The 20,804-nt window shown below is 38.8% G+C and overlaps 2 protein-coding genes across 6 annotated transcripts in view; one reads left to right on the top strand and one right to left on the bottom strand.

Moving 5' to 3' along the window:
• tei (teiresias) overlaps window positions 1–20,804 on the top strand; it is a 128,853-nt gene that overhangs the window by 51,875 nt on the left and 56,174 nt on the right. The gene's annotated exons all lie outside the window — the stretch shown is intronic.
• LOC135831923 (uncharacterized) lies at window positions 747–10,534 on the bottom strand. Of its 4 annotated transcripts, none has more exons than XM_065344785.1 (5): window positions 10,259–10,534; window positions 8,978–9,193; window positions 8,471–8,896; window positions 5,353–7,309; window positions 748–1,468 (listed from the first exon to the last, which is right to left on the bottom strand). In XM_065344785.1, exons 1-5 carry the CDS (start codon window positions 10,259–10,261, stop codon window positions 1,110–1,112), a joined length of 2,961 nt encoding a protein of 986 aa, XP_065200857.1. In that variant the 5' UTR covers window positions 10,262–10,534; the 3' UTR covers window positions 748–1,109. The 4 variants fall into 4 exon arrangements, with proteins under 4 accessions (XP_065200856.1, XP_065200857.1, XP_065200858.1 ...); XM_065344786.1 differs by having other exon boundaries at window positions 8,834–8,896; window positions 10,259–10,332; XM_065344787.1 differs by lacking the exon at window positions 8,471–8,896 and having other exon boundaries at window positions 10,259–10,332.

Genomic DNA, 20,804 nt, shown 5'->3' with positions numbered 1-20,804 from the left:
CGTTCGTTTGGATATCTCATATCTTATCATTTCCATTTCATTCATGTCTTTAATATCGCTTCCAATTTGGATTAAATTTGATCAATGGTCCGTCAAAAATGCCCCTTTTGTTAAGAATTCCTCCGCTTCTGACAGGCAAATTTTCTTTGTGGCTTCCTCCTCAGCGAAGAAACCTGTTTTGAACGCCGTAGTTGCTAGTTATAAGCGAAAATATGAGGCCTGGAAATCATTCAATGAATTAGAAAAGGAAGTGTTTGATGTGTTGACCATTTTTGTGTACAATGGGTGATCGCAAATCGATGTGTACTTGTCCATTTTTCGTCAAAAATGTAATATGTAAGCACACATTAGGAATGGAAGTAAAACTTCAGAATGCGACAGTGCCGATCGGAGCGAAAAATGTGCCTCTCGGGCAGAAGAGGAAGAGAGGGAGGCCGAGCAAAGCTAAAAAGGCGCTACTCGTTTAAATTACCACGTGATGATGGTGAAATACTCGATGTAAATTAATACTTTCGCATAACCACGAGTAGGTACCTGTAAATAAAAATAAAAAACTCCGGAGGTACATGTACAATAATATTTTTATAGGGCCCGGAAAATGAATTGTGGAAATTTATAAACTAATTTTTTCAAGTTTTTCCGTCGTTTTTTTGTGAAAATAGTGATATCGGCGAGAACTTGAGTAATTGATAATTACGAAATAACGAGTCGACACCGAGAATATTAATTAACCAATTAATATATTAATCAAACAAAACAATACTTCATCAAACAAAACAATACTCGGAATAATACGGAGAACACATCTAACACGTAGTATAACTAAACAGCAAGTGCGAAGAGTTACACGAGCGTACGTAGCTCGTAGCGCGGCAGGGCCGCGTTACACGGGCGAAGTATCTCTGTGTTGAGGAGCGCAGCCTGGCGGCTAACACTCCCTCCCTGCGCGACTCATCTTTCGCAAAAACATATTTACAGCTTATAATTAACAGGAACAAATAAATCACAAAATTCAAATAAACAGGAACACAGATTCAACACATGAATATTCGGAACAATTCAACGACAAATTACAAAATAAAAAAATTTTTCTCTGTTTTTCTCTCTGTTTATCCCATTGGTTGATCGTCGTTATCGTGTTGATTTCTCCGTTGATAGGCTTCATCAAGTAAACGTTCGCCTAGTAATTGAAAATTCGGCGCAGCATCGCCTGGACCACGATCTTCAGAATCGGAAAAATAATCGACGTCAATACCGTCGTCTACGTTATCGGCGTTTCGGCGATGCGCTCGATTGCGGTGTCTCCGTTCGCGATTTCTCTGACGTCTACGTTCATCAATAGTTAGGTTCTCTGTTCGCAGCATCATTAATACGCGTTGCGGGTGTTCATCCAGCGCAAAGTGGTAAATACGCGACATCTCGATTAATTGATGCAGACCTTCAATCGCGTCTTCAATTGAACCAGGATCTAAGACAATTAATAAACACATACGCATATCTGTATTAGTCTGTACTACTCTGTTTACTCTGAATTCATGGCGGGACGGGCTCGGGGATGAAAACTCTACTTAATTTCACTCAGTAATCTGTCTCTCTGCTCTATAAACGTCTCTTTCGGTAAGGCTTTCGTCAAAATGTCAGCGTCTTGGTCAGCTGATTTAACCCACTCTAAAGTGACTTGATTCTCGATTACAGCATTCAAAATATAATGCATCTTGATCTCTGTAACGTGTTTCAACGTTGGTGCTCCAGGTTTGTTTGCACACGTAAGGGCTGGAATATTATCTCCGTGAATGACGTATGGTCGGTAATCTTCTCCGGTGGCTCTCGTCAGGGATGCGTTTACACCTACGCAATCAACTAAACATGAATTAATCGCGATATATTCGGCTTCACACGTCGAATTGGCTACTAAGCCCTGTCGTTTACTGGACCATTTGACCAGATCTCCGTTGAGTCGAATTACAATTCCGGCAGAAGATTTCTTCGTGTCGTCGCAATCTCCAAAACTTGCATCACAATAAGCATCGATTCCTTTTCCGGTTCCAGTATACACTAACCCTAGGTTTCGGGTACCTCGTAGATATCGAAAAACCTGCTTAACTTCCTGCCAATCCTGTTGTGTTGGATTTCCTTGCTTTCTGCTTAGCCAATTTACTGCAAACGCAATATCCGGTCTCGTAGCGTTGCTCAGGTACAATAAACTACCAATCGCTTCTCTGTATGGAAAAGGTGCTCCGTCAAACTTCGCTTTTGGTTTCGGATTTTGTTGACGTCGTCTCTCTCGCTTATTCGGTTTATTCTTTTTCGGTTTCTCTGTCTTTTTCTTTTGGCTTTTCGGCTGCATTGGAATCTCTGTCGAATACGCATTCTCCATGTTAAATCTCTTCAAGATTTCATCACAATACTCGGCTTGGTCTAACGTTAAAGTATTCTGTTCTTTGTCTCTCTGTATTCGTAATCCAAGGAATTTCTTAGGCTCTCCCATATCTGTCATCTTGAAAATACTTTTCAGTTTTTCTACGTACTTCTCTAAAATCTTTGCATCGTTCCCAGCAAATATCATATCGTCCACGTATATAATCAGTATGCCTTGAAACTTGCCTTTCCGAATCCAAAATAGGCAAGGGTCATTGACATCGGCTTCGAACCCTAGTTCTCTCAGTTTCTCCGCAAACTTTCGGTTCCAACATTTGGGGCTCTGTTTCAAACCATATAACGATTTTTCCAGCTTAAATACGAACTCCTTTTTCTCTTCGTCTGACATGTCAACACAGTCAGGGATTTCCATGTAGGTTTCCTCTTCCAACTCTCCGTTAAGAAAAGCTGTCGTTACGTCGAGTTGTCTGGCGTGAAGTTTCAATCTGTTTATTACTGAAAATACTACTCGTACAGTGGTCAATCTGGATACTGGCGCGTATATCTTCGAAATCGCCATACTCCGTTTGTCTTTAAATCCTCTGGCTACTAACCTGGCTTTATATCTCACGTTTCCTTTGGTATCGATCTTCCTCTTGAATACCATTGTGGAGTCAACAATCGTATGTTTCTTATCTCTGGTGTCTCTGGGTCTCGGTACAACTTTCCATACTCCGTTGTCTTCCATTGATTTTAACTCAGCATCAACTGCTTCCTGCCAATAATGTCTCTCTGTTGATTTCATCGCTTGCTTATACGTCATTGGGTCAGAAATGATGTTCGTAATAAGCGCGAAAGCGTTTAAATCCTTCGTATCTTCGGTAAGTTTATGGTACTTTTTCAATTTCTCAATCTCAGCGTCGAAGTGTTCCTTTATCGAAAAGTCTGTCTCAATTTCCTTCGCGGTGAGGGCTCCTAGATCAATTTCCTCTTCAATCCACTCTGTGTCGGAATCACTCTCTGTCTTATCATCTGGATCACACAGGATCGATAACTTTATATCCGTTTGAGTTTCTATTGATTTCATCTCCGGTTTCGCTCCGAGATCTATTGGATCAGTTTGGACTTCTCTGGAGGCTGTACGTAGCCATTTATCAACGATCGTCGGTAACGGTCCTCTGCGGGGTTCATTTTCAGGTTTCCGGTAGATCTCTTCGAATTCTTTCAACCACTCTCTTTCAGGTATCTCTGGTACGTATTTCTCTGTCAATCCATTTATGTCTCTGTAGTTCTTAAATTCAACACATTTCACGTGCGTGGCTCGGATGATCTTATTGGACTGCGGTAGTAGGACTTTATAACCTGTAGCGGTAAAACCAACAAGAACTCCAAGAACGGCGCGCTGGTCAACTTTCTGTAGTGTTGGATCATTTCGGTGTACATACGCAATACATCCGTACCTTCTCATATACTCTGTTCGTAAAGTCACATCCGGAAAAATCTGTTTTATTGGAATTCTGTAACCAATACTGGAATGAGGTGCTCGGTTGTAGATTTGGACTGCCGTTGCTAAAGCTGTATCCCAATGATATTGAGGAACTCCGGAGTCCAAAAGCATTACTCTGACTTTCGACATAATCGTCTGATTGAATCGTTCGGCGGTTCCATTGTGTTGCGGTGCTTTTGGCTCGGAGTATTCAATCGTAATTCCTCTGTGATCGCATAACTGTCTGAACGCAGCTCCGGTGTACTCTCCTCCGTTGTCACATCTCAGTGTAGATACTCTCGAACGTCCTCTGGTATATTTCTCAACTAAGTTAAGAAACATCAGAAAACATTCAAGAACATCTGACTTGTATTGCATCGTGTATGCAATAGCGAATCTACTCGCGTCATCAACAAACGTTACTATCCATCTGTGTCGTTTGTAGAGCGTCGGTGTTTTCAAGGGTCCCATAACGTCTGAGTGGATTCGATCGAAGATAAACTTTGATTTGTCGCGAACTTCCTTGAACGGTTTCAATTTCATGTTCGCTAGAATGCAAACTTCACACGAACGAATCTGCTCACGACTTATTTTCACCTTCGCTAACGCTGGACTCGTCTTCTTTAATTTCATCATACAGTCGTAACTCAAGTGTCCCAATCTGTAGTGCCATCTCATGGCTGGACTGTTTTTAAAATCGACGTAGTTCATGGGTTTCTTCACCGTCGATAATCTCTCTACGTTGATTGGTTGTCCCAGTTCTTCGTCTGAGATCTCTCTGTTCAATTTGATGTCATCAATCGATTCCGGGCATAGGTAAACAGGTGAAATAATCTCACGATTTTGCTCCCTCCGTTCTTGAGATCGCTCCCTCCTACCTGGAGAGCTCTCCTTCGATTTCTTTTTCGCCTTCCTCTTCGATTTCGTTCTCTGTTTCACTTCCTTTGGTTCATTCATCTCTTGTGTATTTTCAGTTTCAGCTGTCGACGTTGATGGTAAATTCTCTGTTTGAACCTTTCTCCTCTTTATACTCTTTGACGTATTGGCACTGCTGCAACTTGGTCTCGTCGGCGAATGAGGTCTCTTTTTGGGTTTCTCCTTTGTCGTCGTATTCATCGCGATTTCACGATCTCTGGTTCGAATACGGAATTCCCAATATGGTCTTTTGTATTCTCCGGCTAAAATAACCTTCGTCGAAACTGGATCAATGATGGACGCGTGTTTATTGGTGAGTAAGATCTCATACCCAAGATCTACAAACTTCCTTAGCGAAAGTAAATTCTCTGTCAACCTTGGTACAGCTAAAACGTCTGTCAAATGAACTTGCGAATTACACACTTCACTCACTCCTAAAATCATACCTCTCTTATTCGAACTCAGTAACGCACTCGGATCTCCGTTCGCACCTTGAATAGGGTGTACATACTCTGTGGACTGGGTCAAATACTCTGGGTTGTTTATAAAATGGGAGGTAGCTCCCGTATCACCTAAGAAAGTGACATGCTTACCTTCCAATACGCGCGTGATCGCCATCGCTGCGTCGTTTAACTCCTCCTGTTGCCTGGTTAACAGGGCTCTCTCGGCATCCGGCATCGGCCTTCCCTCGTCTGCTTCATCAGGAACCTGCTCTCGGTGAAGGCGCGTTTCGATCTCGGTGAGCCTCTCGTTGACCTTCGTGAAGTTCAATTCCATGATCTGCTTCACGTACATGAAATTAACGGAACGATAATTCGCTCTCCGTCGATCAATCACTTCTCCGTCGCCAATTTCCCATTCTTCTTCGCACGGAATGTCTGGCCGAATTAGTAGGTTTTGCCGGATGATTTCGGGCGTGCGTGGCCGCGGCGCATTCATATCTTGGCCTAACGAATTTAAATGCGGCTTCTCTGTTGCATTACTCTGTGCTGAACTCGGGCCTGGCTTGTTCCACTCGTTGTCGGTTTTCGCTTCGGATTGAGCCGTTGTATCCATTTCGGCTTCGGTAACCGCTTTCGTCGATTTAACTTCCCACAACGGTTTTTCCGGCATCGGTGGCGGGGTTGGGGGTTTCGGCGCCGCAATTGTACGATCGAGTTTAGTCGGCTTCGTCGGTTTACGATGTTCCGGGCCTTCTCTGTTCGTATCCGTTTTCTTCGGTGTCCTCGCGTCCCTGCGTGGATTATACACCTTTCCAAGATTCAAAGGTGATTTACCGGCGTTCGGATTCTGTTCACGAAACTTTTTGAAAATTTCGTCCGTTGAAGTGCCTTCTTTCTTCGCGGCTTTCGTTTGCGGTTTATTTGGGCTTGATCCTTTCTCTGTTTTATTCTCCGGCGCCTTAATACACCCAATCGGATTCATTTCAACCGGTTTCTCTGTTTTCGACGTCGAAGCGCTGGTTCCTGGCTGCGGTGTGTTGGTAAACGGCAGCATCGTCTGTTCTTTCGTATGTTCCAGGTAGACCGGCTTCGGGACTGGTGGAATCGGCGGAAAACCAGGCGGCGGTTGAACCATCGGTTGGCCAATAATGGCTGGTCCGACGGTGTCCAAAAACGACGAATACTCGACGCCGCCTATATCGAATACAGGCTCGATCTCTGTTGGTTTTCTCGCCTCGACGTTAATCGCGTGAATTCTCAGTTCCACTCGCGTTCTAAACCAAGCCAACATCTGTTCCCACTTAGCGATGTGGTTGTAGATCAATCCAGCTTGGGTTCCATTGAGCGAGTTAACGTCGATGTCCGGTAGCTCCATCAGTAGGAAAGACGTGTACGGCGATTCCTCTTCAATGTGCGGATCTACAAGCATCGCAGGAAAATTACGTAGGCGTCGCGCTCCCTCCGGTCTCGCCATAGAGCGACCGCGTCCGGGTGGCGGTGATGGACCGCTGGCTGACGAATGCGTTGATGAGCTCTGTCGGCGATTCTCGGTTTGGGTTGCATCTCTGTCTGTTGCGCTCCGGCTACTCTTATCGGTTTCCCTCGGCGGGGATGAGCGGCTGCGATGTTGTTCGTCGCGGTTTGGTGACCGGTAACGGCTCGACGATTGATGTCTTCGACGATTTTCTTCGATATCGTTTCTCGCGTCTCGGTCGAATCTCGGTATACCCATAAAATCCTCCGGTTGCCGTTCACCCCTAATTAATTGGGCTGCTCCGTTAATTGTATCTCTGATCCGGTTGTCTCGGGAACTATCTCGGTACTTTGCGAATTCGTGTTTGTAGAATACGCGGGGATTGTAGCACGTCGTTCCAAAATGACCCCACTCCGAACATCTGAAGCACCTCGGTCCATCTTCCCACTTCGGACATTCGTAATCGTAGTGATCCGGGTTGGAGCAGTTGTAACAATTGTGATCGGGCGGTCTCGGTAGGGTATCTGCGTTGTAAGGCGGTCTCGGTTGGGGCTTTCCGTCGCTCCGTCGGGTAACTGGTCGGTGACTAGCATAGTTGGCCTGCTGCGGCCCACCTCTCCGTTCAGACTCCAGCTGTAACAACAACAACTTAAGGTCAGCGAGACTCGTATGAGGATATTCGCCCTTAGACTTAAGAATAACCCTAAGCTCTGTATAGATAGACTCTGTCGCCTCTACTATCCTATCAAAGATCTCTGGCTCGGGAATCTCTTCCCCTTTCGTTTGCATCTTAAAGTCGTAGGTAAGTTCGTCCATACGCCCAAAGAAAGCGTCGAGAGTTTCCCCTCTACCTAGCATTAACTTGTTGAACTCGGACTTGATCGTACCCCTACTCACGTTCCTCTCTACTCTCCGTAAGTCGAAAATGGCGTCGATCATCTTCTGTACAGGCGTAATATGCCCTACTCTCGCAAAATAATATTCGTCTAGTCTGTGTAGGACGAGATTACGAAGCTGCTTCTCCTCAGCTTTCCTCTTGGTCCGCTTCGTGAGGTTAATATTGTAGATCTCAGCATCCAACTGTAGCATCTGATGCCACGTCTCGATTCTCACCTCCTTCGTCAGTACCTTACGCGTTTCATGATTGCTTCGCATCATATTCTCTGTCAGATGGTTTTTCCTACTGGAACGCGTTTTCTTCTCTTTCGACTTCTTAGACGATTTCTTCGGTTTCGTCTCAGTCGCTGGCTCACTCTGTGTACTCGTACTATTTCCAGATGGTGGAGGAGGAGGCGGAGGGTTTTGGGTACTGTTCGACGTAGCACCTCCTCCAGTTCCAGAATCATCTCCGTTCTCCTCTTCTTCCTCTTCGGAGCTGGAATCAGACGAATCATCATCCGACTCTTCCGAGTCCGATTCGGAGTCCGAAGAACTGCGTTCATTTTCCGAAGCGTCGGACATCGTTGGTTTTGGCGTCGGGGCGCGGGGTCGTTCAACTTGACGTTGCTGTTCAGGCGCGGGTCGCGGTACTGTCTCAGTTTGAATGGTGTTCTCGGTAGCTGGCACAGCATCCGGCACTCTTCTCACTAAGATCGGTTTCTCAGTCTCTGTCTCTCTCTTCGAACGTTTGCGTTTCTTCTTCAACGCTTTCTCAACCATCTCATCTTCGGCTCTCAGTGCAAGCAATTTACTCATCGCTTGGTCCATCGCTGCTCTCCGCTTCGCACCTGGTTCCCAATTCAAAAATGATAATTGAACTTCACCTTCACTCAGTACATAGGAGTTCGTACTCACATCTGGAATCGTACTTGGATGCTGGGTAAAACTCTGAGATGACGTTGAAGGCTGTGATAACGTTGCAACCGTACGACAATCATTCTTAGGTGGTAGCGGGATTGCTACTGGCACAGCATCTCTGTTTATCGGTTGACTCACTTTCTCTGGCGACTTAGACTTTTTCTTTTTCTTTTTCTTTTTCTTTTCTACCTCTTTCGTCGTATTCTCATTACTCACTACGTTCTCTGTGCGTGTCTCAGTGCTGGTTGTCTTCGGAGCCTGATTGCTATTGTTTCTAATAATTTTGTACTGAGTGACAATATCACCTTCATTGTACTTAGTCGTCTGTCTACTCGAATCTACATTACTCTGTGTACTTACATCTCGATTTGATCTCGACGACTCAGACTTATGGGCTTTTCTTCGGTTACTTTCTTCCCTTTCCTAGTTACCCATTTTTATATCAATACTAATTACTCTAATTAAATATGCAAAAATTACTCTGAACTTGGTTCGTGTGCTTACTCTGTCTCTCTGGCGTTGACGATCAATATTGGCCTGAATCTCGTTCATTCGTCGCGTTTCAGCTTCTATATCTATCTCGCGTTCCTCACTGGAACGATGACGTCGGTGGCGGCTTCGGGAGTCTGATCTGGACCGTTTCTGGGCTTTAGACCGGTGATACCTGTCTTCATCTCGTCTGCTCTTACGGTCATCATCATCTCTACGATGTCTATCAGCCTGCACGAACAATTGACTCAAATTAGCGATACTAGGAAGGGCTCAGGTACTTCGTGACGTAAGAAAAATAGCACGCAAAAACAGCATCAGCGAAGCAAATTTTGAATTAATTAGTCACACTCCTAATTAATTCCAATTCAACACAGAGTCGTTCGGTCCAGTCGGATCACACTTCTCGTCTGAATTTCACTTCTCTGTGTCGCCTGATTTCTCTGTATGATAGGTTAGCGTTCAGCCTGAACTTACTAGCTAACAACAACAACGATTCTGAAGCCCAAGATTTTCAAAAATTTCCAAAATTTTCGAAAAATTCTCTAAGTTTTCTCTGACCAAAGAAAAATCGGGCATGACCTTAGGGCGCTCTAACCGTTACGATCACCGAATTAACATAAACGTACGTACACAAGCACAAACATAAACTACACTTCTCTGTGATGCTGCCCGTTACTCAAATTGGTCCAAATACGTAGAGAATCGTCGTTTTCTATCATACTAGAGGTGTGCACATCGTAACGAAAAATGGCAAAAATTTCTCTGTTAGGCAGCCGAAAACTACACAGCATCTCTGTACACGCTATGGCTATTTCAACACACACAATTTAAGCTTTGTTTTGAATCTCTGAACTAATTTGGCTCGAATTTCATCTCTAATAACGGCGTATAACTACCCGCGAACACGTGTGTGGATCTTGGACTCACAGATCTCATTTCTACGTAATATTTTCATAAATCATAATTCACATCATCTCCGGAACTCTTTTATACGTATTATAAACGTCTCATCTTATTAAAATTCTCGGAAAAATTCACCACTGGAACTCTTTTTATTACTCTGACGCCGGTTTCACACGTGTTGCGTCATCTTTCCATCTCTGTAGCCAAAATCTCTGTGTGTGTGAAAATCGCCATTTCGAGTACTTTGATACTCAGAACGCATAATTAAGCCACTTTTAAAAGCATAATAAGCATAATTACTAATAAATAGAAATAAATACTGAGATTTCGAGGCATCCAGCAACATGGCGAACATGTGCTGGCCGCTCTCGTCACCATCAGCTCTGCTACCATGATATCGGCGAGAACTTGAGTAATTGATAATTACGAAATAACGAGTCGACACCGAGAATATTAATTAACCAATTAATATATTAATCAAACAAAACAATACTTCATCAAACAAAACAATACTCGGAATAATACGGAGAACACATCTAACACGTAGTATAACTAAACAGCAAGTGCGAAGAGTTACACGAGCGTACGTAGCTCGTAGCGCGGCAGGGCCGCGTTACACGGGCGAAGTATCTCTGTGTTGAGGAGCGCAGCCTGGCGGCTAACAAATAGTATATTGAAGTAATCATCAAAGTGTACGTAATTACTATGAAAACTAAAAAGGGGTTTCTTCGTGTAGCAAGAAAATTTTCTTGTAGGCCAAAGTTTAATTTTCTTCAACACTGTTTTACTTGAGCGAACGATGTTAAGGTTCGTATACAGCGTTTTATGTACAAACCTACACAATGAAATTTTCACTATTTTCTGGATTAATTAGGAAATATTTTACCAATAAGTTTAAAATGTTCGGAAGTCGTCTTAAATTAATTTTATAACGATGATAACTTTCATTAAACTTTTGATCGATTTTAATGTACTTACCTACTTTCATGAAATTTTCCATTAGGTAACCTTTTTATTATTTTCTGTGAAACATTTTCGAAAATGTCGCTTTCAGCGGTTTTATAATCATATTAACTTCGTTCATTTTATAAAGTAATGTAAAATGCGGTATAAAATCTTTATTTTGTATGAAGCTCTTAAGGCTTGCAGACACATCTAATTTATTTTCCTTGCATTACGTGCAATTTAAATTTTGATTTTTCAAATCAAATTTTATAGTGCACTTGTGGCGAATATACCTACGTATGTTTACATCAATTTATTACGATTTTTTTTTCAAAACCAAAAAAAGGTGAGTGCACCTTCGAGTTGATTGCATCATTTTTTACCATCAACATTTACCTAGAAATCCACCAAAATCTGATGAGGTTGGGGGGATTATGAAGGCATATTTCGAAGGTATTTGCCATTTTTCGACGGCTTTTTTACCTTATTCATTTTCAAATAAAAAAGTTCATCATACCTATTCGAAACATGCTTTTGTAAAGTACGTACTTGCAATCACATTTTATAGGAAATTATTTTCATCAAATTTAACATCATTCGCCATCGTGGTTATTGAGGAAATACCTAGTAAGTTTTTTTTTTTTGAAAAGAAAGCCCTACGAAATTTAATTTCACATGTAATACTCTCGTAGAAGCGATTATTTTATACTGAAAATGTTATCAGTCGAAAATGAAGAGAAAATTTAGAAATATACTGTCTTGTTAACTTCGCTTACATTTAGTTGGTTGTACGTGATATGAAATGAAATAAGTTGAGTGAAGAATACCAACGTCGTCGAAGAATCGAGTAAAACTATATTATATTTTGTGTAAAAAATGTAATTTGAACGCCGTTAAAAGATCATTTCCATTTTTTTCCTCGTAGATATAACGAAGACGAAAATGAAGGCGAAAAAATACGAGTATAAGCCAACAATGGAGCGACCTATTACACCACTGTGTAAGGCTGATATTAGGTTTTGAAGAAATGAAAATCTTGACTAAACAAATAACCGCTATTTGCTATAACAAAAGTTATACCTTATCTGTGTATACGTAAAATGATCTCGAGGAGACGAATTAGCGTTAAATGCTGCGCGAGAAAATACGTGCTAAAAAAAAACCTGCTGAAAATACAAACAAAAAAGTAAGAATATAGATGATAAAAGATTTCGACGTTTCCGAGAAAAAGTTAATAGAGCAGAGAAATGACATATAAGAAGTAGCAGATGTCGCGAAAGATAGTACTTTTTCATCCTAATCGAGTCTTCTTTCTTTTATTTTATCAATTGGTCCCAAAGGATGTAGCGTTCTGTATTTTTGTGATTTTTTTTTTCATGATACGTAATATGTACAAGGAACGTGATTATGTTAGGCAAATTACGATTTAGATAGGTATTAGGGACTCATTATTTATTCGTAGGCAATTATAAATTTTATATTTACTTTTTTTCCCGAGTCGCTCTACATTTTATTGTGCTCTATTTAAAGGGCGCCAAGTTATGGAAGTAAGACTTCTGAGCACCTCCATTCTCTTTCATCCGAAATAGCTTTAAATAATTGGATAATAGGAGTTTTTATGCGAGCATCAGGATGACCCCTTCAAGTTCAGCTCTTGAAGCAGACAAACATGAACTCGTACACGATGTCGATGGGTTACGTATGCCATCATTGGAAAGAGGTAACTTGATATAGGATACCCAGAGATGGGTATTGAGTATTGGGTACTGACTTGTTGAGAACTTGGAAGAGTTGCAAAACTTTTATTTGAAGAAGAGTTGAACTCTTCTGATGAAATGTTTCTAAAAGAACTCAAAAATTCTCGACTCTTTTTGAAAAGTGTTTAGTTTGTAAAGAGTTAACTTGTTTCTGAAGTCTGTCCATCTCTGAGGACACCCTGTATACATAGGCAATTGTCATCAATGTAAGTAGTCACTATTTGGCGGCGAGGATCCTAATTCCTAATCTACTAAAAGTGGGTAAAATTCACGAATTCCAGCGCCCTCTACCGGAGGTGAGGGTTCTCATTGTTCTCAATAAACTTGAAGGTGCTCATTTGAATCGGGATAGATTTTTTAGGTACGTGGGTGATGATGTTCGAACATTTGATTGCGTAAATCACAAAAAATAACGTCTTACTATTGGATGAAATCATTACTAGGTACATACTTGAAATGCATCCCGATTCAAATGAGCACCCTGTACAATGTATAGTCTGTAGATTGTATACCTACCAACCAAAAAAATTCCTTAGTTTGATGATTATTCAGATATTTGACAGTAAATACATTGAATGATGCTCTCTTTTTTTACTTCTTTTGATGTTTTCCTATTCTCTTACTTACTGTAGTTTTCTTGTAAAATCAGCTCTTTTCTCATCATTAGCTTTACAATTTACCACATTTATATTGTAACCTATAACTACACGTTTTCTTCGCTTTGAAATACGCAGTGACGCCTTCGGCACTTGTTCGTTAGAGTAAACTTCTGCAATCCTCTCGATATGTTTTTGAATCGTATTATTACACCTGATTCATTACTTGCATCTGAAGCTTGAGAAATTTTCTTATAAACAGTTGTAATATTTCGTTGCCTTCGGCACTTCCGGATTCGTTGAATTCTCAGTAAAAAGGGTATCATATATAATGATGATTGTGTATTATGGTATTCATGGTATTTTTGTGACGCGATACAAAAATGTAAGTTACCTATACTTTTTTCTAGATATCTAGATAAAGTATCTATACATCATCTGCATGACTTCCTTTCTTTTCATTTTCTTTCTTTCTTTTTTTTTCGTTTTTTCGATGTTTTTTTTGCTTGATATCGACGTTTGTTTTTAAGCAAACTTGAATGCGTTTATTATAGGTACTGTGCGTCATTTTTGAATCGTATATTTAAGCGATGCGATAGGCCAGTTGTATTCCTATCGTGACAAAAAAAAATTACAAATTCTCCAGTTGGAAACGTGTGTATTGTGTAGGTAGGTATTTCTGTAAATTTGTATTTAGATATCACTTAAAGATTTTGACAAAATGAGGTGTTCATTCAATTGGATGCTTCAGATACTTGACTTTCGTTTAAAGGAAAAACATGATTTTTATTTGTATCTAATTTTTTTGATTTGTAAAATTTTACGTAGGTAACATTGGAGGTGAAATCTGCCTTTTGCCCCTCCCCCCAACTTCCTACTTAGTCTTTAGGTGACATTTCTTTTCCGTGCCTATTTATCTCGACCTTATCCATTTATGGAAAACACGGAGAGAACTACGAATGCATATGAATCTTTTCACTCCTCAGTAAGAACTTTTATCATTATTATTATTATTATTAGGCGTGGAGTAAATTATGAAAACTTACCATGGTACTACTCATCTAAAACTTTTGAAATAGTTGATGATGACGACCTACAGCTGGATGAGCATTAGGCCAGTAATTTTTAAGCCCTCTTCTATAACAAGTAGAAATAGTAGCGTGAGAAGAACTATTTTTTTTTTTTACCAAGTCTGCCTTCTAAGTTTGATATTATTTGCACCATGCATGAGCTGAGTGGTAAAATTTGTATTATTCTTTTCACTGAAATCTTCCTTCGAAAAATCCTCGTGAGAATTTAGAATATTTCAGCATTTTTTTTTTTTTTTTTTTTTTTAGATTCTAAATGAAACGTAGGTACAGATTTTGTGACTTGAGCCTCAGTTGTCTACTCTGTCCTAATTATTAGAGTTTGGAGTTTGATAATCAGAACTCATAAGAAAAATTGAAATGAGCACGTGTTTTGGTGAATATATTTTGCTCCTGAAACCTGAATTTTGAGCAAACACGTCTACCCTTCAGCATAAACTCATTTAGTGTTGCCTAGTTATTAAATGAAATGCGCATTTACCCTTTCACTTTAAAACATATACTCGTATTGTACATAAGTACGAGTATATATAATAAGTTTTGTTATAATATTTTTTTTTGTTTTAATGTGGTATATGGAATACATTCAAAATAAAACTATCTCTGAAAACTTTTAACAACACGTGTTTGCTGGAGTTGTTGACGAGCTGAAAGATTTTGATCGATTTATACTTCATATCAATGGAACGAAATTGAAATTTTACACCGATATCCATTAGAAAACATTTTTCGAAATATATTCGAAGATGGAATGAACGAACTGTCAAAAAAATTGTTATAAAATATAGAAGAGCCTCTCTTACTTGTTCTTTTTTTTCAAACGCGTCGTATTTTAAATCATACCAGTTCTATATGCAAAAGATTCGAGAAAGTGTTTGAAAAATATTCGCGGTTTTGGACGTACACATATCTCGGTTTTGAAAACATACCGAAAACCATTATATAAAAAGCTATAGCCTATGCAGCTCGGTTTCGTATTTACGGAGCGCAGACAAGTTGATGAAACACGCTTTTTGGCGGTTTTGAAAAAATTTTCGGTTCCACAAATGTTTTGTGTTTGAGTTTTTGTTTGGCTGGCTGGCTGGCTGGCTGGCTGGCTGACTGACTGGCTGGCTGGTGGTTGGTGGAAACCACGACGACGTATTATGTTTCGGTGTAGCGACACGTTTTTAAAAAGTTTGCCAAACTTGCGAATATATACTGTGTAAGATATTCGTTTCAAGTTGAAACTTGGAAAAATTCTAACACGGTGAAGGGTGTGTCAGAAGATGAAAAGCTTGAATGAAGACTTTCTGACATCTTAGCAAATTACTTACTTACACGAGGGCGAAAGTCGAAAACTTCGTGCCAGGCAAACGTTGAGGATATGGTAAGAAAGGAAAAGGTTAAAAAAGGAAGAAATTGAATGCTTTTCGCGATGGGTACTTCATTAGTATAGTATTCTAGACACACCCTACCGTAACGGCTACTAAAATATTACCTCCAATTTTATTTCGTGTCGAGCGAAAGAAAAGGGCAGAAAAATTACTTGAATTAGGAGGGAAAAACCAGACCCTTAGTGGGAGCCGTTCATTTTATTTTTTAATTGACGTTACGCGTCAATCATTCGACGCGAAAATACCTACTCGAGGTTTTATGTGTGAAATTCTTTTAAAATATTCGCCTCTAGTAAGCAAATGTGTTCTATTACCGACTTTGCCGTGAAACGGAAAAGTGAGGTATTGTATTTGTCATGATGGTTGAGGATTTGGGTAGGGGTGGGTTTTCTTGACGTTTTGGAGTGTGCTGATCACGATAAGACGTATGGCGCAAAACGAGATAAGTTTACATATATATTTATATATAGATTGCCCCCTTACATTACGCAGCCCATGACATTTCACTGACTTTTTGCGGACCGACGTTTGGTTTGCACTAGCAGAGGCGCGCTTGATTTTTCCATGTGTTCTCAAAGCAGCTCACTGCTGGGCCATTAAGAGAAGGTATATACTCCATCAGGTTGGAGAAAGACTTATATTTAGGCTTGTAATTCAATTTTCAATTTTGAAGGAGGGCTCCCCACTCAAGTGTATTTTTTTTAGATATTCCCCAGACTTTTTCCGCCATCAAAAAAATGTTTTCATTCACTTTCCGAGAGGTGAGGTACTTGAATAGCTCGTGCATGTAACGCCAAGTTCATAAAATCGGATAATGCAGGTCTTCAGTGGTATTCTGCCTCATATACACGCGCATTGGCTTGTTTTTGAATGTCTGTAGCGAGTGAAAACTGAACAGACTTTTTGCAGCCCGGCACTGGGCTGCAAAAAGTCCATATGGGCCGCAAAAAGTCTGAGGTTTATCTAGTATGGGCTGCGTAATACCACTTTTCATGTGTATATATATATTTATAGGTATATCAATTTATGTATAAATTTGTGTCACGCTGAACTCAAAAGCTCCGAACTTTAAGTCGAAACTGATGATGGCAAAATATTGCTTTGATACTGAACTAGAGAAATTTTTAATTTGGTCGAAATCGATTCAGCCGTTTACGAGATATGAACGTTTAAGTGTGTTTCAACGTTATGGATAAGCAGAAATTTGTGTAAACCCTTATATCTCGCAAACGGCTCACCCCCAACAAACAGATGGGGTGGTTAGGGTGTGTAGGTTGCAGATTGGTGCGCCGGAGGTCGGGTGTTCGAATCCCGCGCAAGTCAAGAGGAGAAAATTTTTTGTTGATTTTTTTGTCAATTTTTTTGTTAATTTTATCCGTCCAAAATTTTTTTGCCATAAAAAATCAAAATTTTTCAAAAATTTCTAGTGTAATTTTTGTTTTAACAAAAAACATTAAGTTTTGGTAAATAGCCAGTAAATTTTGATAATTTTGTTTTTTTTTTGGTGAATTAATAGTAATTTTTAGTAAATAAAATGATTAGTTATTTTTGGTGAATTACTCGTAATTAAAGTTGGTCGAAAATTTTGGTAAATTGCTTGGGTAATTTTTGGTAAATTGGTGAAGTTTGGTAAATTGGTAAAAACCTTTGGCAGTAAATTACTGGGGGTAATTAAAATTCGGTAAAAAATTGGTAAAATAGTGAGGAAATGTCTGGTAAATTACTGAGGTGAATGTTGATAAATTGCTGGGGTAATTTTTGGTAAATTCGTGAATTTTGGTAAATTGGTAAATTGGTAAATTTTGGTAAATTGGTAAATTTTGGTAAATTGGTAAATTTTGGTAAATTGGTAAATTTGGGTAAATTGGTAAATTTTGGTAAATTGGTAAATTTTGGTAAATCGGTAAATTTGGGTAAATTGGTAAATTTTGGTAAATTGGTAAATTTTGGTAAATTGGTAAATTTCGGTAAATAGCTAAATTTCGGTAAATCTGTAAATTTTGGTAAATTTGTTTATTTTCCTGTATAACAGAGCAAAGTCGGTTAATCTTGCCTACTGCGCAAGATGTTTTTTTCATTTCTTTTCTACCTACTCGAATAAAAATACCTAGATTTATATTTTCGAAAATCATGTTGGTTCCTATGTGTGCCTACTTCTTCATAATCTGGCTACATCGTTGAATCAAATATAAGAACTAAGTACAAATAAGTAAGTGGGTGTAAATTTTAGCCTATTAAAAAAAAACGATAAATATTCGGCAGATATTAAGAAAAATACCTATACGCCTACATTTGAACTTTTTTCCTCGCTGGGAATTATGTATAGAAAAAGCGAGTAGGTACGGTAAAATAATGTCTCGACGGGAGCCTGAGAAATGAAAAGAGAGAAAAGATACGCTAGAGATAACCTTCGACGAAATTTTCAACAGATGCTATTTCAAATCACAGATGCTGTTATACGTACATTATTTTCAATATATTTACCCTGCGAAAGTTTCTGCTGTTTGCGATTATTGACGATGTTTGAGTTAACGGATGTTCGGGCCTATGCATTTATGGATGGGAATCGGCAAGTTTTGCCAACAAAAGTAAAATTTGATTATTCTCGTCTGGGATATCACATCGTGAAACATTTCAGTTTCATTATTGTACGTATGTGTAGGTTATCTAATCTGTTTTGTGTTTATTCCAATCGTCGGTGTTTCGTAATTTGAAGATTTTCTCAACGAACGTGTGTAGGCTTTCTCATGACTCTATGAGTACATAATGCTTATAGTACATATACCTATACCTACTTGCTGTTGTAAACTTTTATAATTCAAGTTGATTTTGTTAAATTGACGGAACTTGGTGTAATTTTACCGACGCGACATACGACATCAGACATGCGAATTTAACAAAAATAATCATAAATTTTTCTCGTGTGAATTTATTCTTGAACTTGACGAATTGATTTTTGATCATTTAGTTTTCATCGAATGTAAAATTATCTCGAGCCTAGCGATAAAAAAATGGATGAGGGGTGTACCTACGTTGTCCCTTATTCTTCCGCATTAATTGTGCATCCGTTCATTCGAGAGAAGACTGATTTGATAAGCCTCAGCACTAATTTTTTTTCATTTTTTCGTGAATTTTTGAAAATGACAAAAAATATGTAGCTCATCAGGTAGCTTACCTATAATTTTTTTGCGAAAAGAGCGCAGTAACTATTGAAAAAAAAAACCTGAAAATCGGTCCTCGTACCCTCTACCCGTCCTAATCGGTTTATAAGGTCGAATTTATACGCGTACAAGGATTGAATTTCAACTTTCTAATAGTTGATTACAACACAACACCTTCTGGAGCGTTTGAAAATTACTGTATAGAGGAAAATCATCTTTTACATGCGGATCCAAATAGATTCGAAAATGTTAACAATCGATTAAAAGTATCGATTTTAGGGGAGACTTGTAAGATTTAGCCTTACAGTTGGGTTGTTTTAGAAATATTTTAACTCTACCAAGCCATTTTTAAGAATAATGCAAAATGGGACTTGAGAAATCTCTCTGCTAACGTAGGTATGGTGTTGTTGTTTTGACGGGGAAAAATACTCGTAAATTGTAAAAGCAAACGTAACAACTTTTCTTTTCAAGTTCGCAGTGAGATAAAATATTTGCGTATCGAAAAAAACAAACAAAATTTATCCAACATTCGTTAAAACTTTTGAGATCTAGATGCTATTGAAAGATAACAATTATTTATTTTGAGTAAGCGGAGATTTTTTTTCAATATATGTATTATTGTGAAAACAAACACATTTTAAAAATGTTGTAGAGAAATGATTTCATATCTGTAACTCTTACAAACTTTTCAGCCATTATTTCATAATCATTATTGCACAAAAAATTGTAACAACAACAACAACTACTACTACTACTACAACTAAAAAGCTATGGTTGCCAAATAAGTACATAAGTACATCGCAACAATAAAACTTTCGTTGAATGTGGATATCAAGTTCGAAAAACCATTATTTTATATTACGTTGAAAACACAATTTTAAAAGCACTTTTTCGCTCGGAAAACGTTTCTACAAATTTGATCAAAGTTGTACTCTATACTTATGGGTAGATGGACAGAATTAGTCCATCGTCGTCTATCAACAAGAAAAGCGAATCTGAAACGAAGCAATAATAATCTGAAGACGAGAAAAAGCCGCAAAGAGTTTCCCTATTTTTATTACATTTCATTTTAAACGGATTTCCGTGGGAAATTTCGTTATTACGATTGCCTATTTGCGAGGCGATTTTTTCGAATTAATTTCTTGTCCAGTATTGGCAGTATTCTTGTAAATGTCAAATAACTATAGTAGATACTTAATAATGTGAGTTCTTACCAACTGTATTAATACTTATGTACAGAATGTACATATATATAGGTACTTCGTAAATTGATAATGGCGAAACTCCAACTCGTACCTGTTATTAATACCTACTTGAATCTTTTCATCATTTTCTTGTACGACTTGGATTTTATAAAATTTCGATCAACAAATGTATTAGCGCAGGTACAAAACACAAAAGCAGGATCTAAAAAACAAATGACAATAAAAAAGAATGAATGAAATCGCATAAACTCAGAAGTCAGTTGTTTACTCCACTTCATAAATACGAGTACATTCAATTTTCCTACCAAACGTGGCAAGATGGCTACGATTGGGAGAATGGAAACAGGTCAATTTTTCATCATTCTTCAAGTGAATGGGGGTAAGGTATGGTTTTAAAAGCTCGTATAACAACGAATCTCGTAATTTACAAAACCGCGAGTGAATTTGCACTCGAAATGTATTTGTAACAAAGAAAACGACAATGAGATACTTGATGAACATTTAACACGAGAAAGTAACGTTATGGTTACTCTCACGTACGTAAGTATTATTACAAACGTATCTGCACAATTCGTTTTAATTTTGAAATCAAAACTAAATGCGTGTTATTTTCTAGACGTTCGTTGTAACCATATGAGCCCACAGTGACTTAATTCCAGTGGACTATAATACATATAATGATCTCACATTAATTAAATCGTATAAGTATAGTTCAAAAACACGATTTATATGGATTTCCAAACAACTATACGTTGGTCTTTGAAATGGAAACGTATTAAGAAAATTTTCAGTGGCTAAACAAAAGTAT

This window comes from Planococcus citri, chromosome 1 (genome assembly GCF_950023065.1).
Source record: "Planococcus citri chromosome 1, ihPlaCitr1.1, whole genome shotgun sequence".
In the NCBI taxonomy this organism is placed as follows: domain Eukaryota; kingdom Metazoa; phylum Arthropoda; class Insecta; order Hemiptera; family Pseudococcidae; genus Planococcus; species Planococcus citri.
The sequence above is the reverse complement of the archived record's forward strand: the minus strand, read 5'-3'. Positions and strand labels throughout refer to the sequence as shown.

Excerpts from the sequence above, each read along its gene's own strand:
- LOC135831923 (XM_065344784.1), bottom strand. The coding sequence starts at position 8,383 with ATGGACCAAGCGATGAGTAAATTGCTTGCACTGAGAGCCGAAGATGAG. Across the intron at positions 1,469-5,352 it reads GATCACGCGCGTATTGGAAG|ATCCTGGTTCAATTGAAGAC; the intron begins GTAAGCATGTCA and ends TAATTGTCTTAG.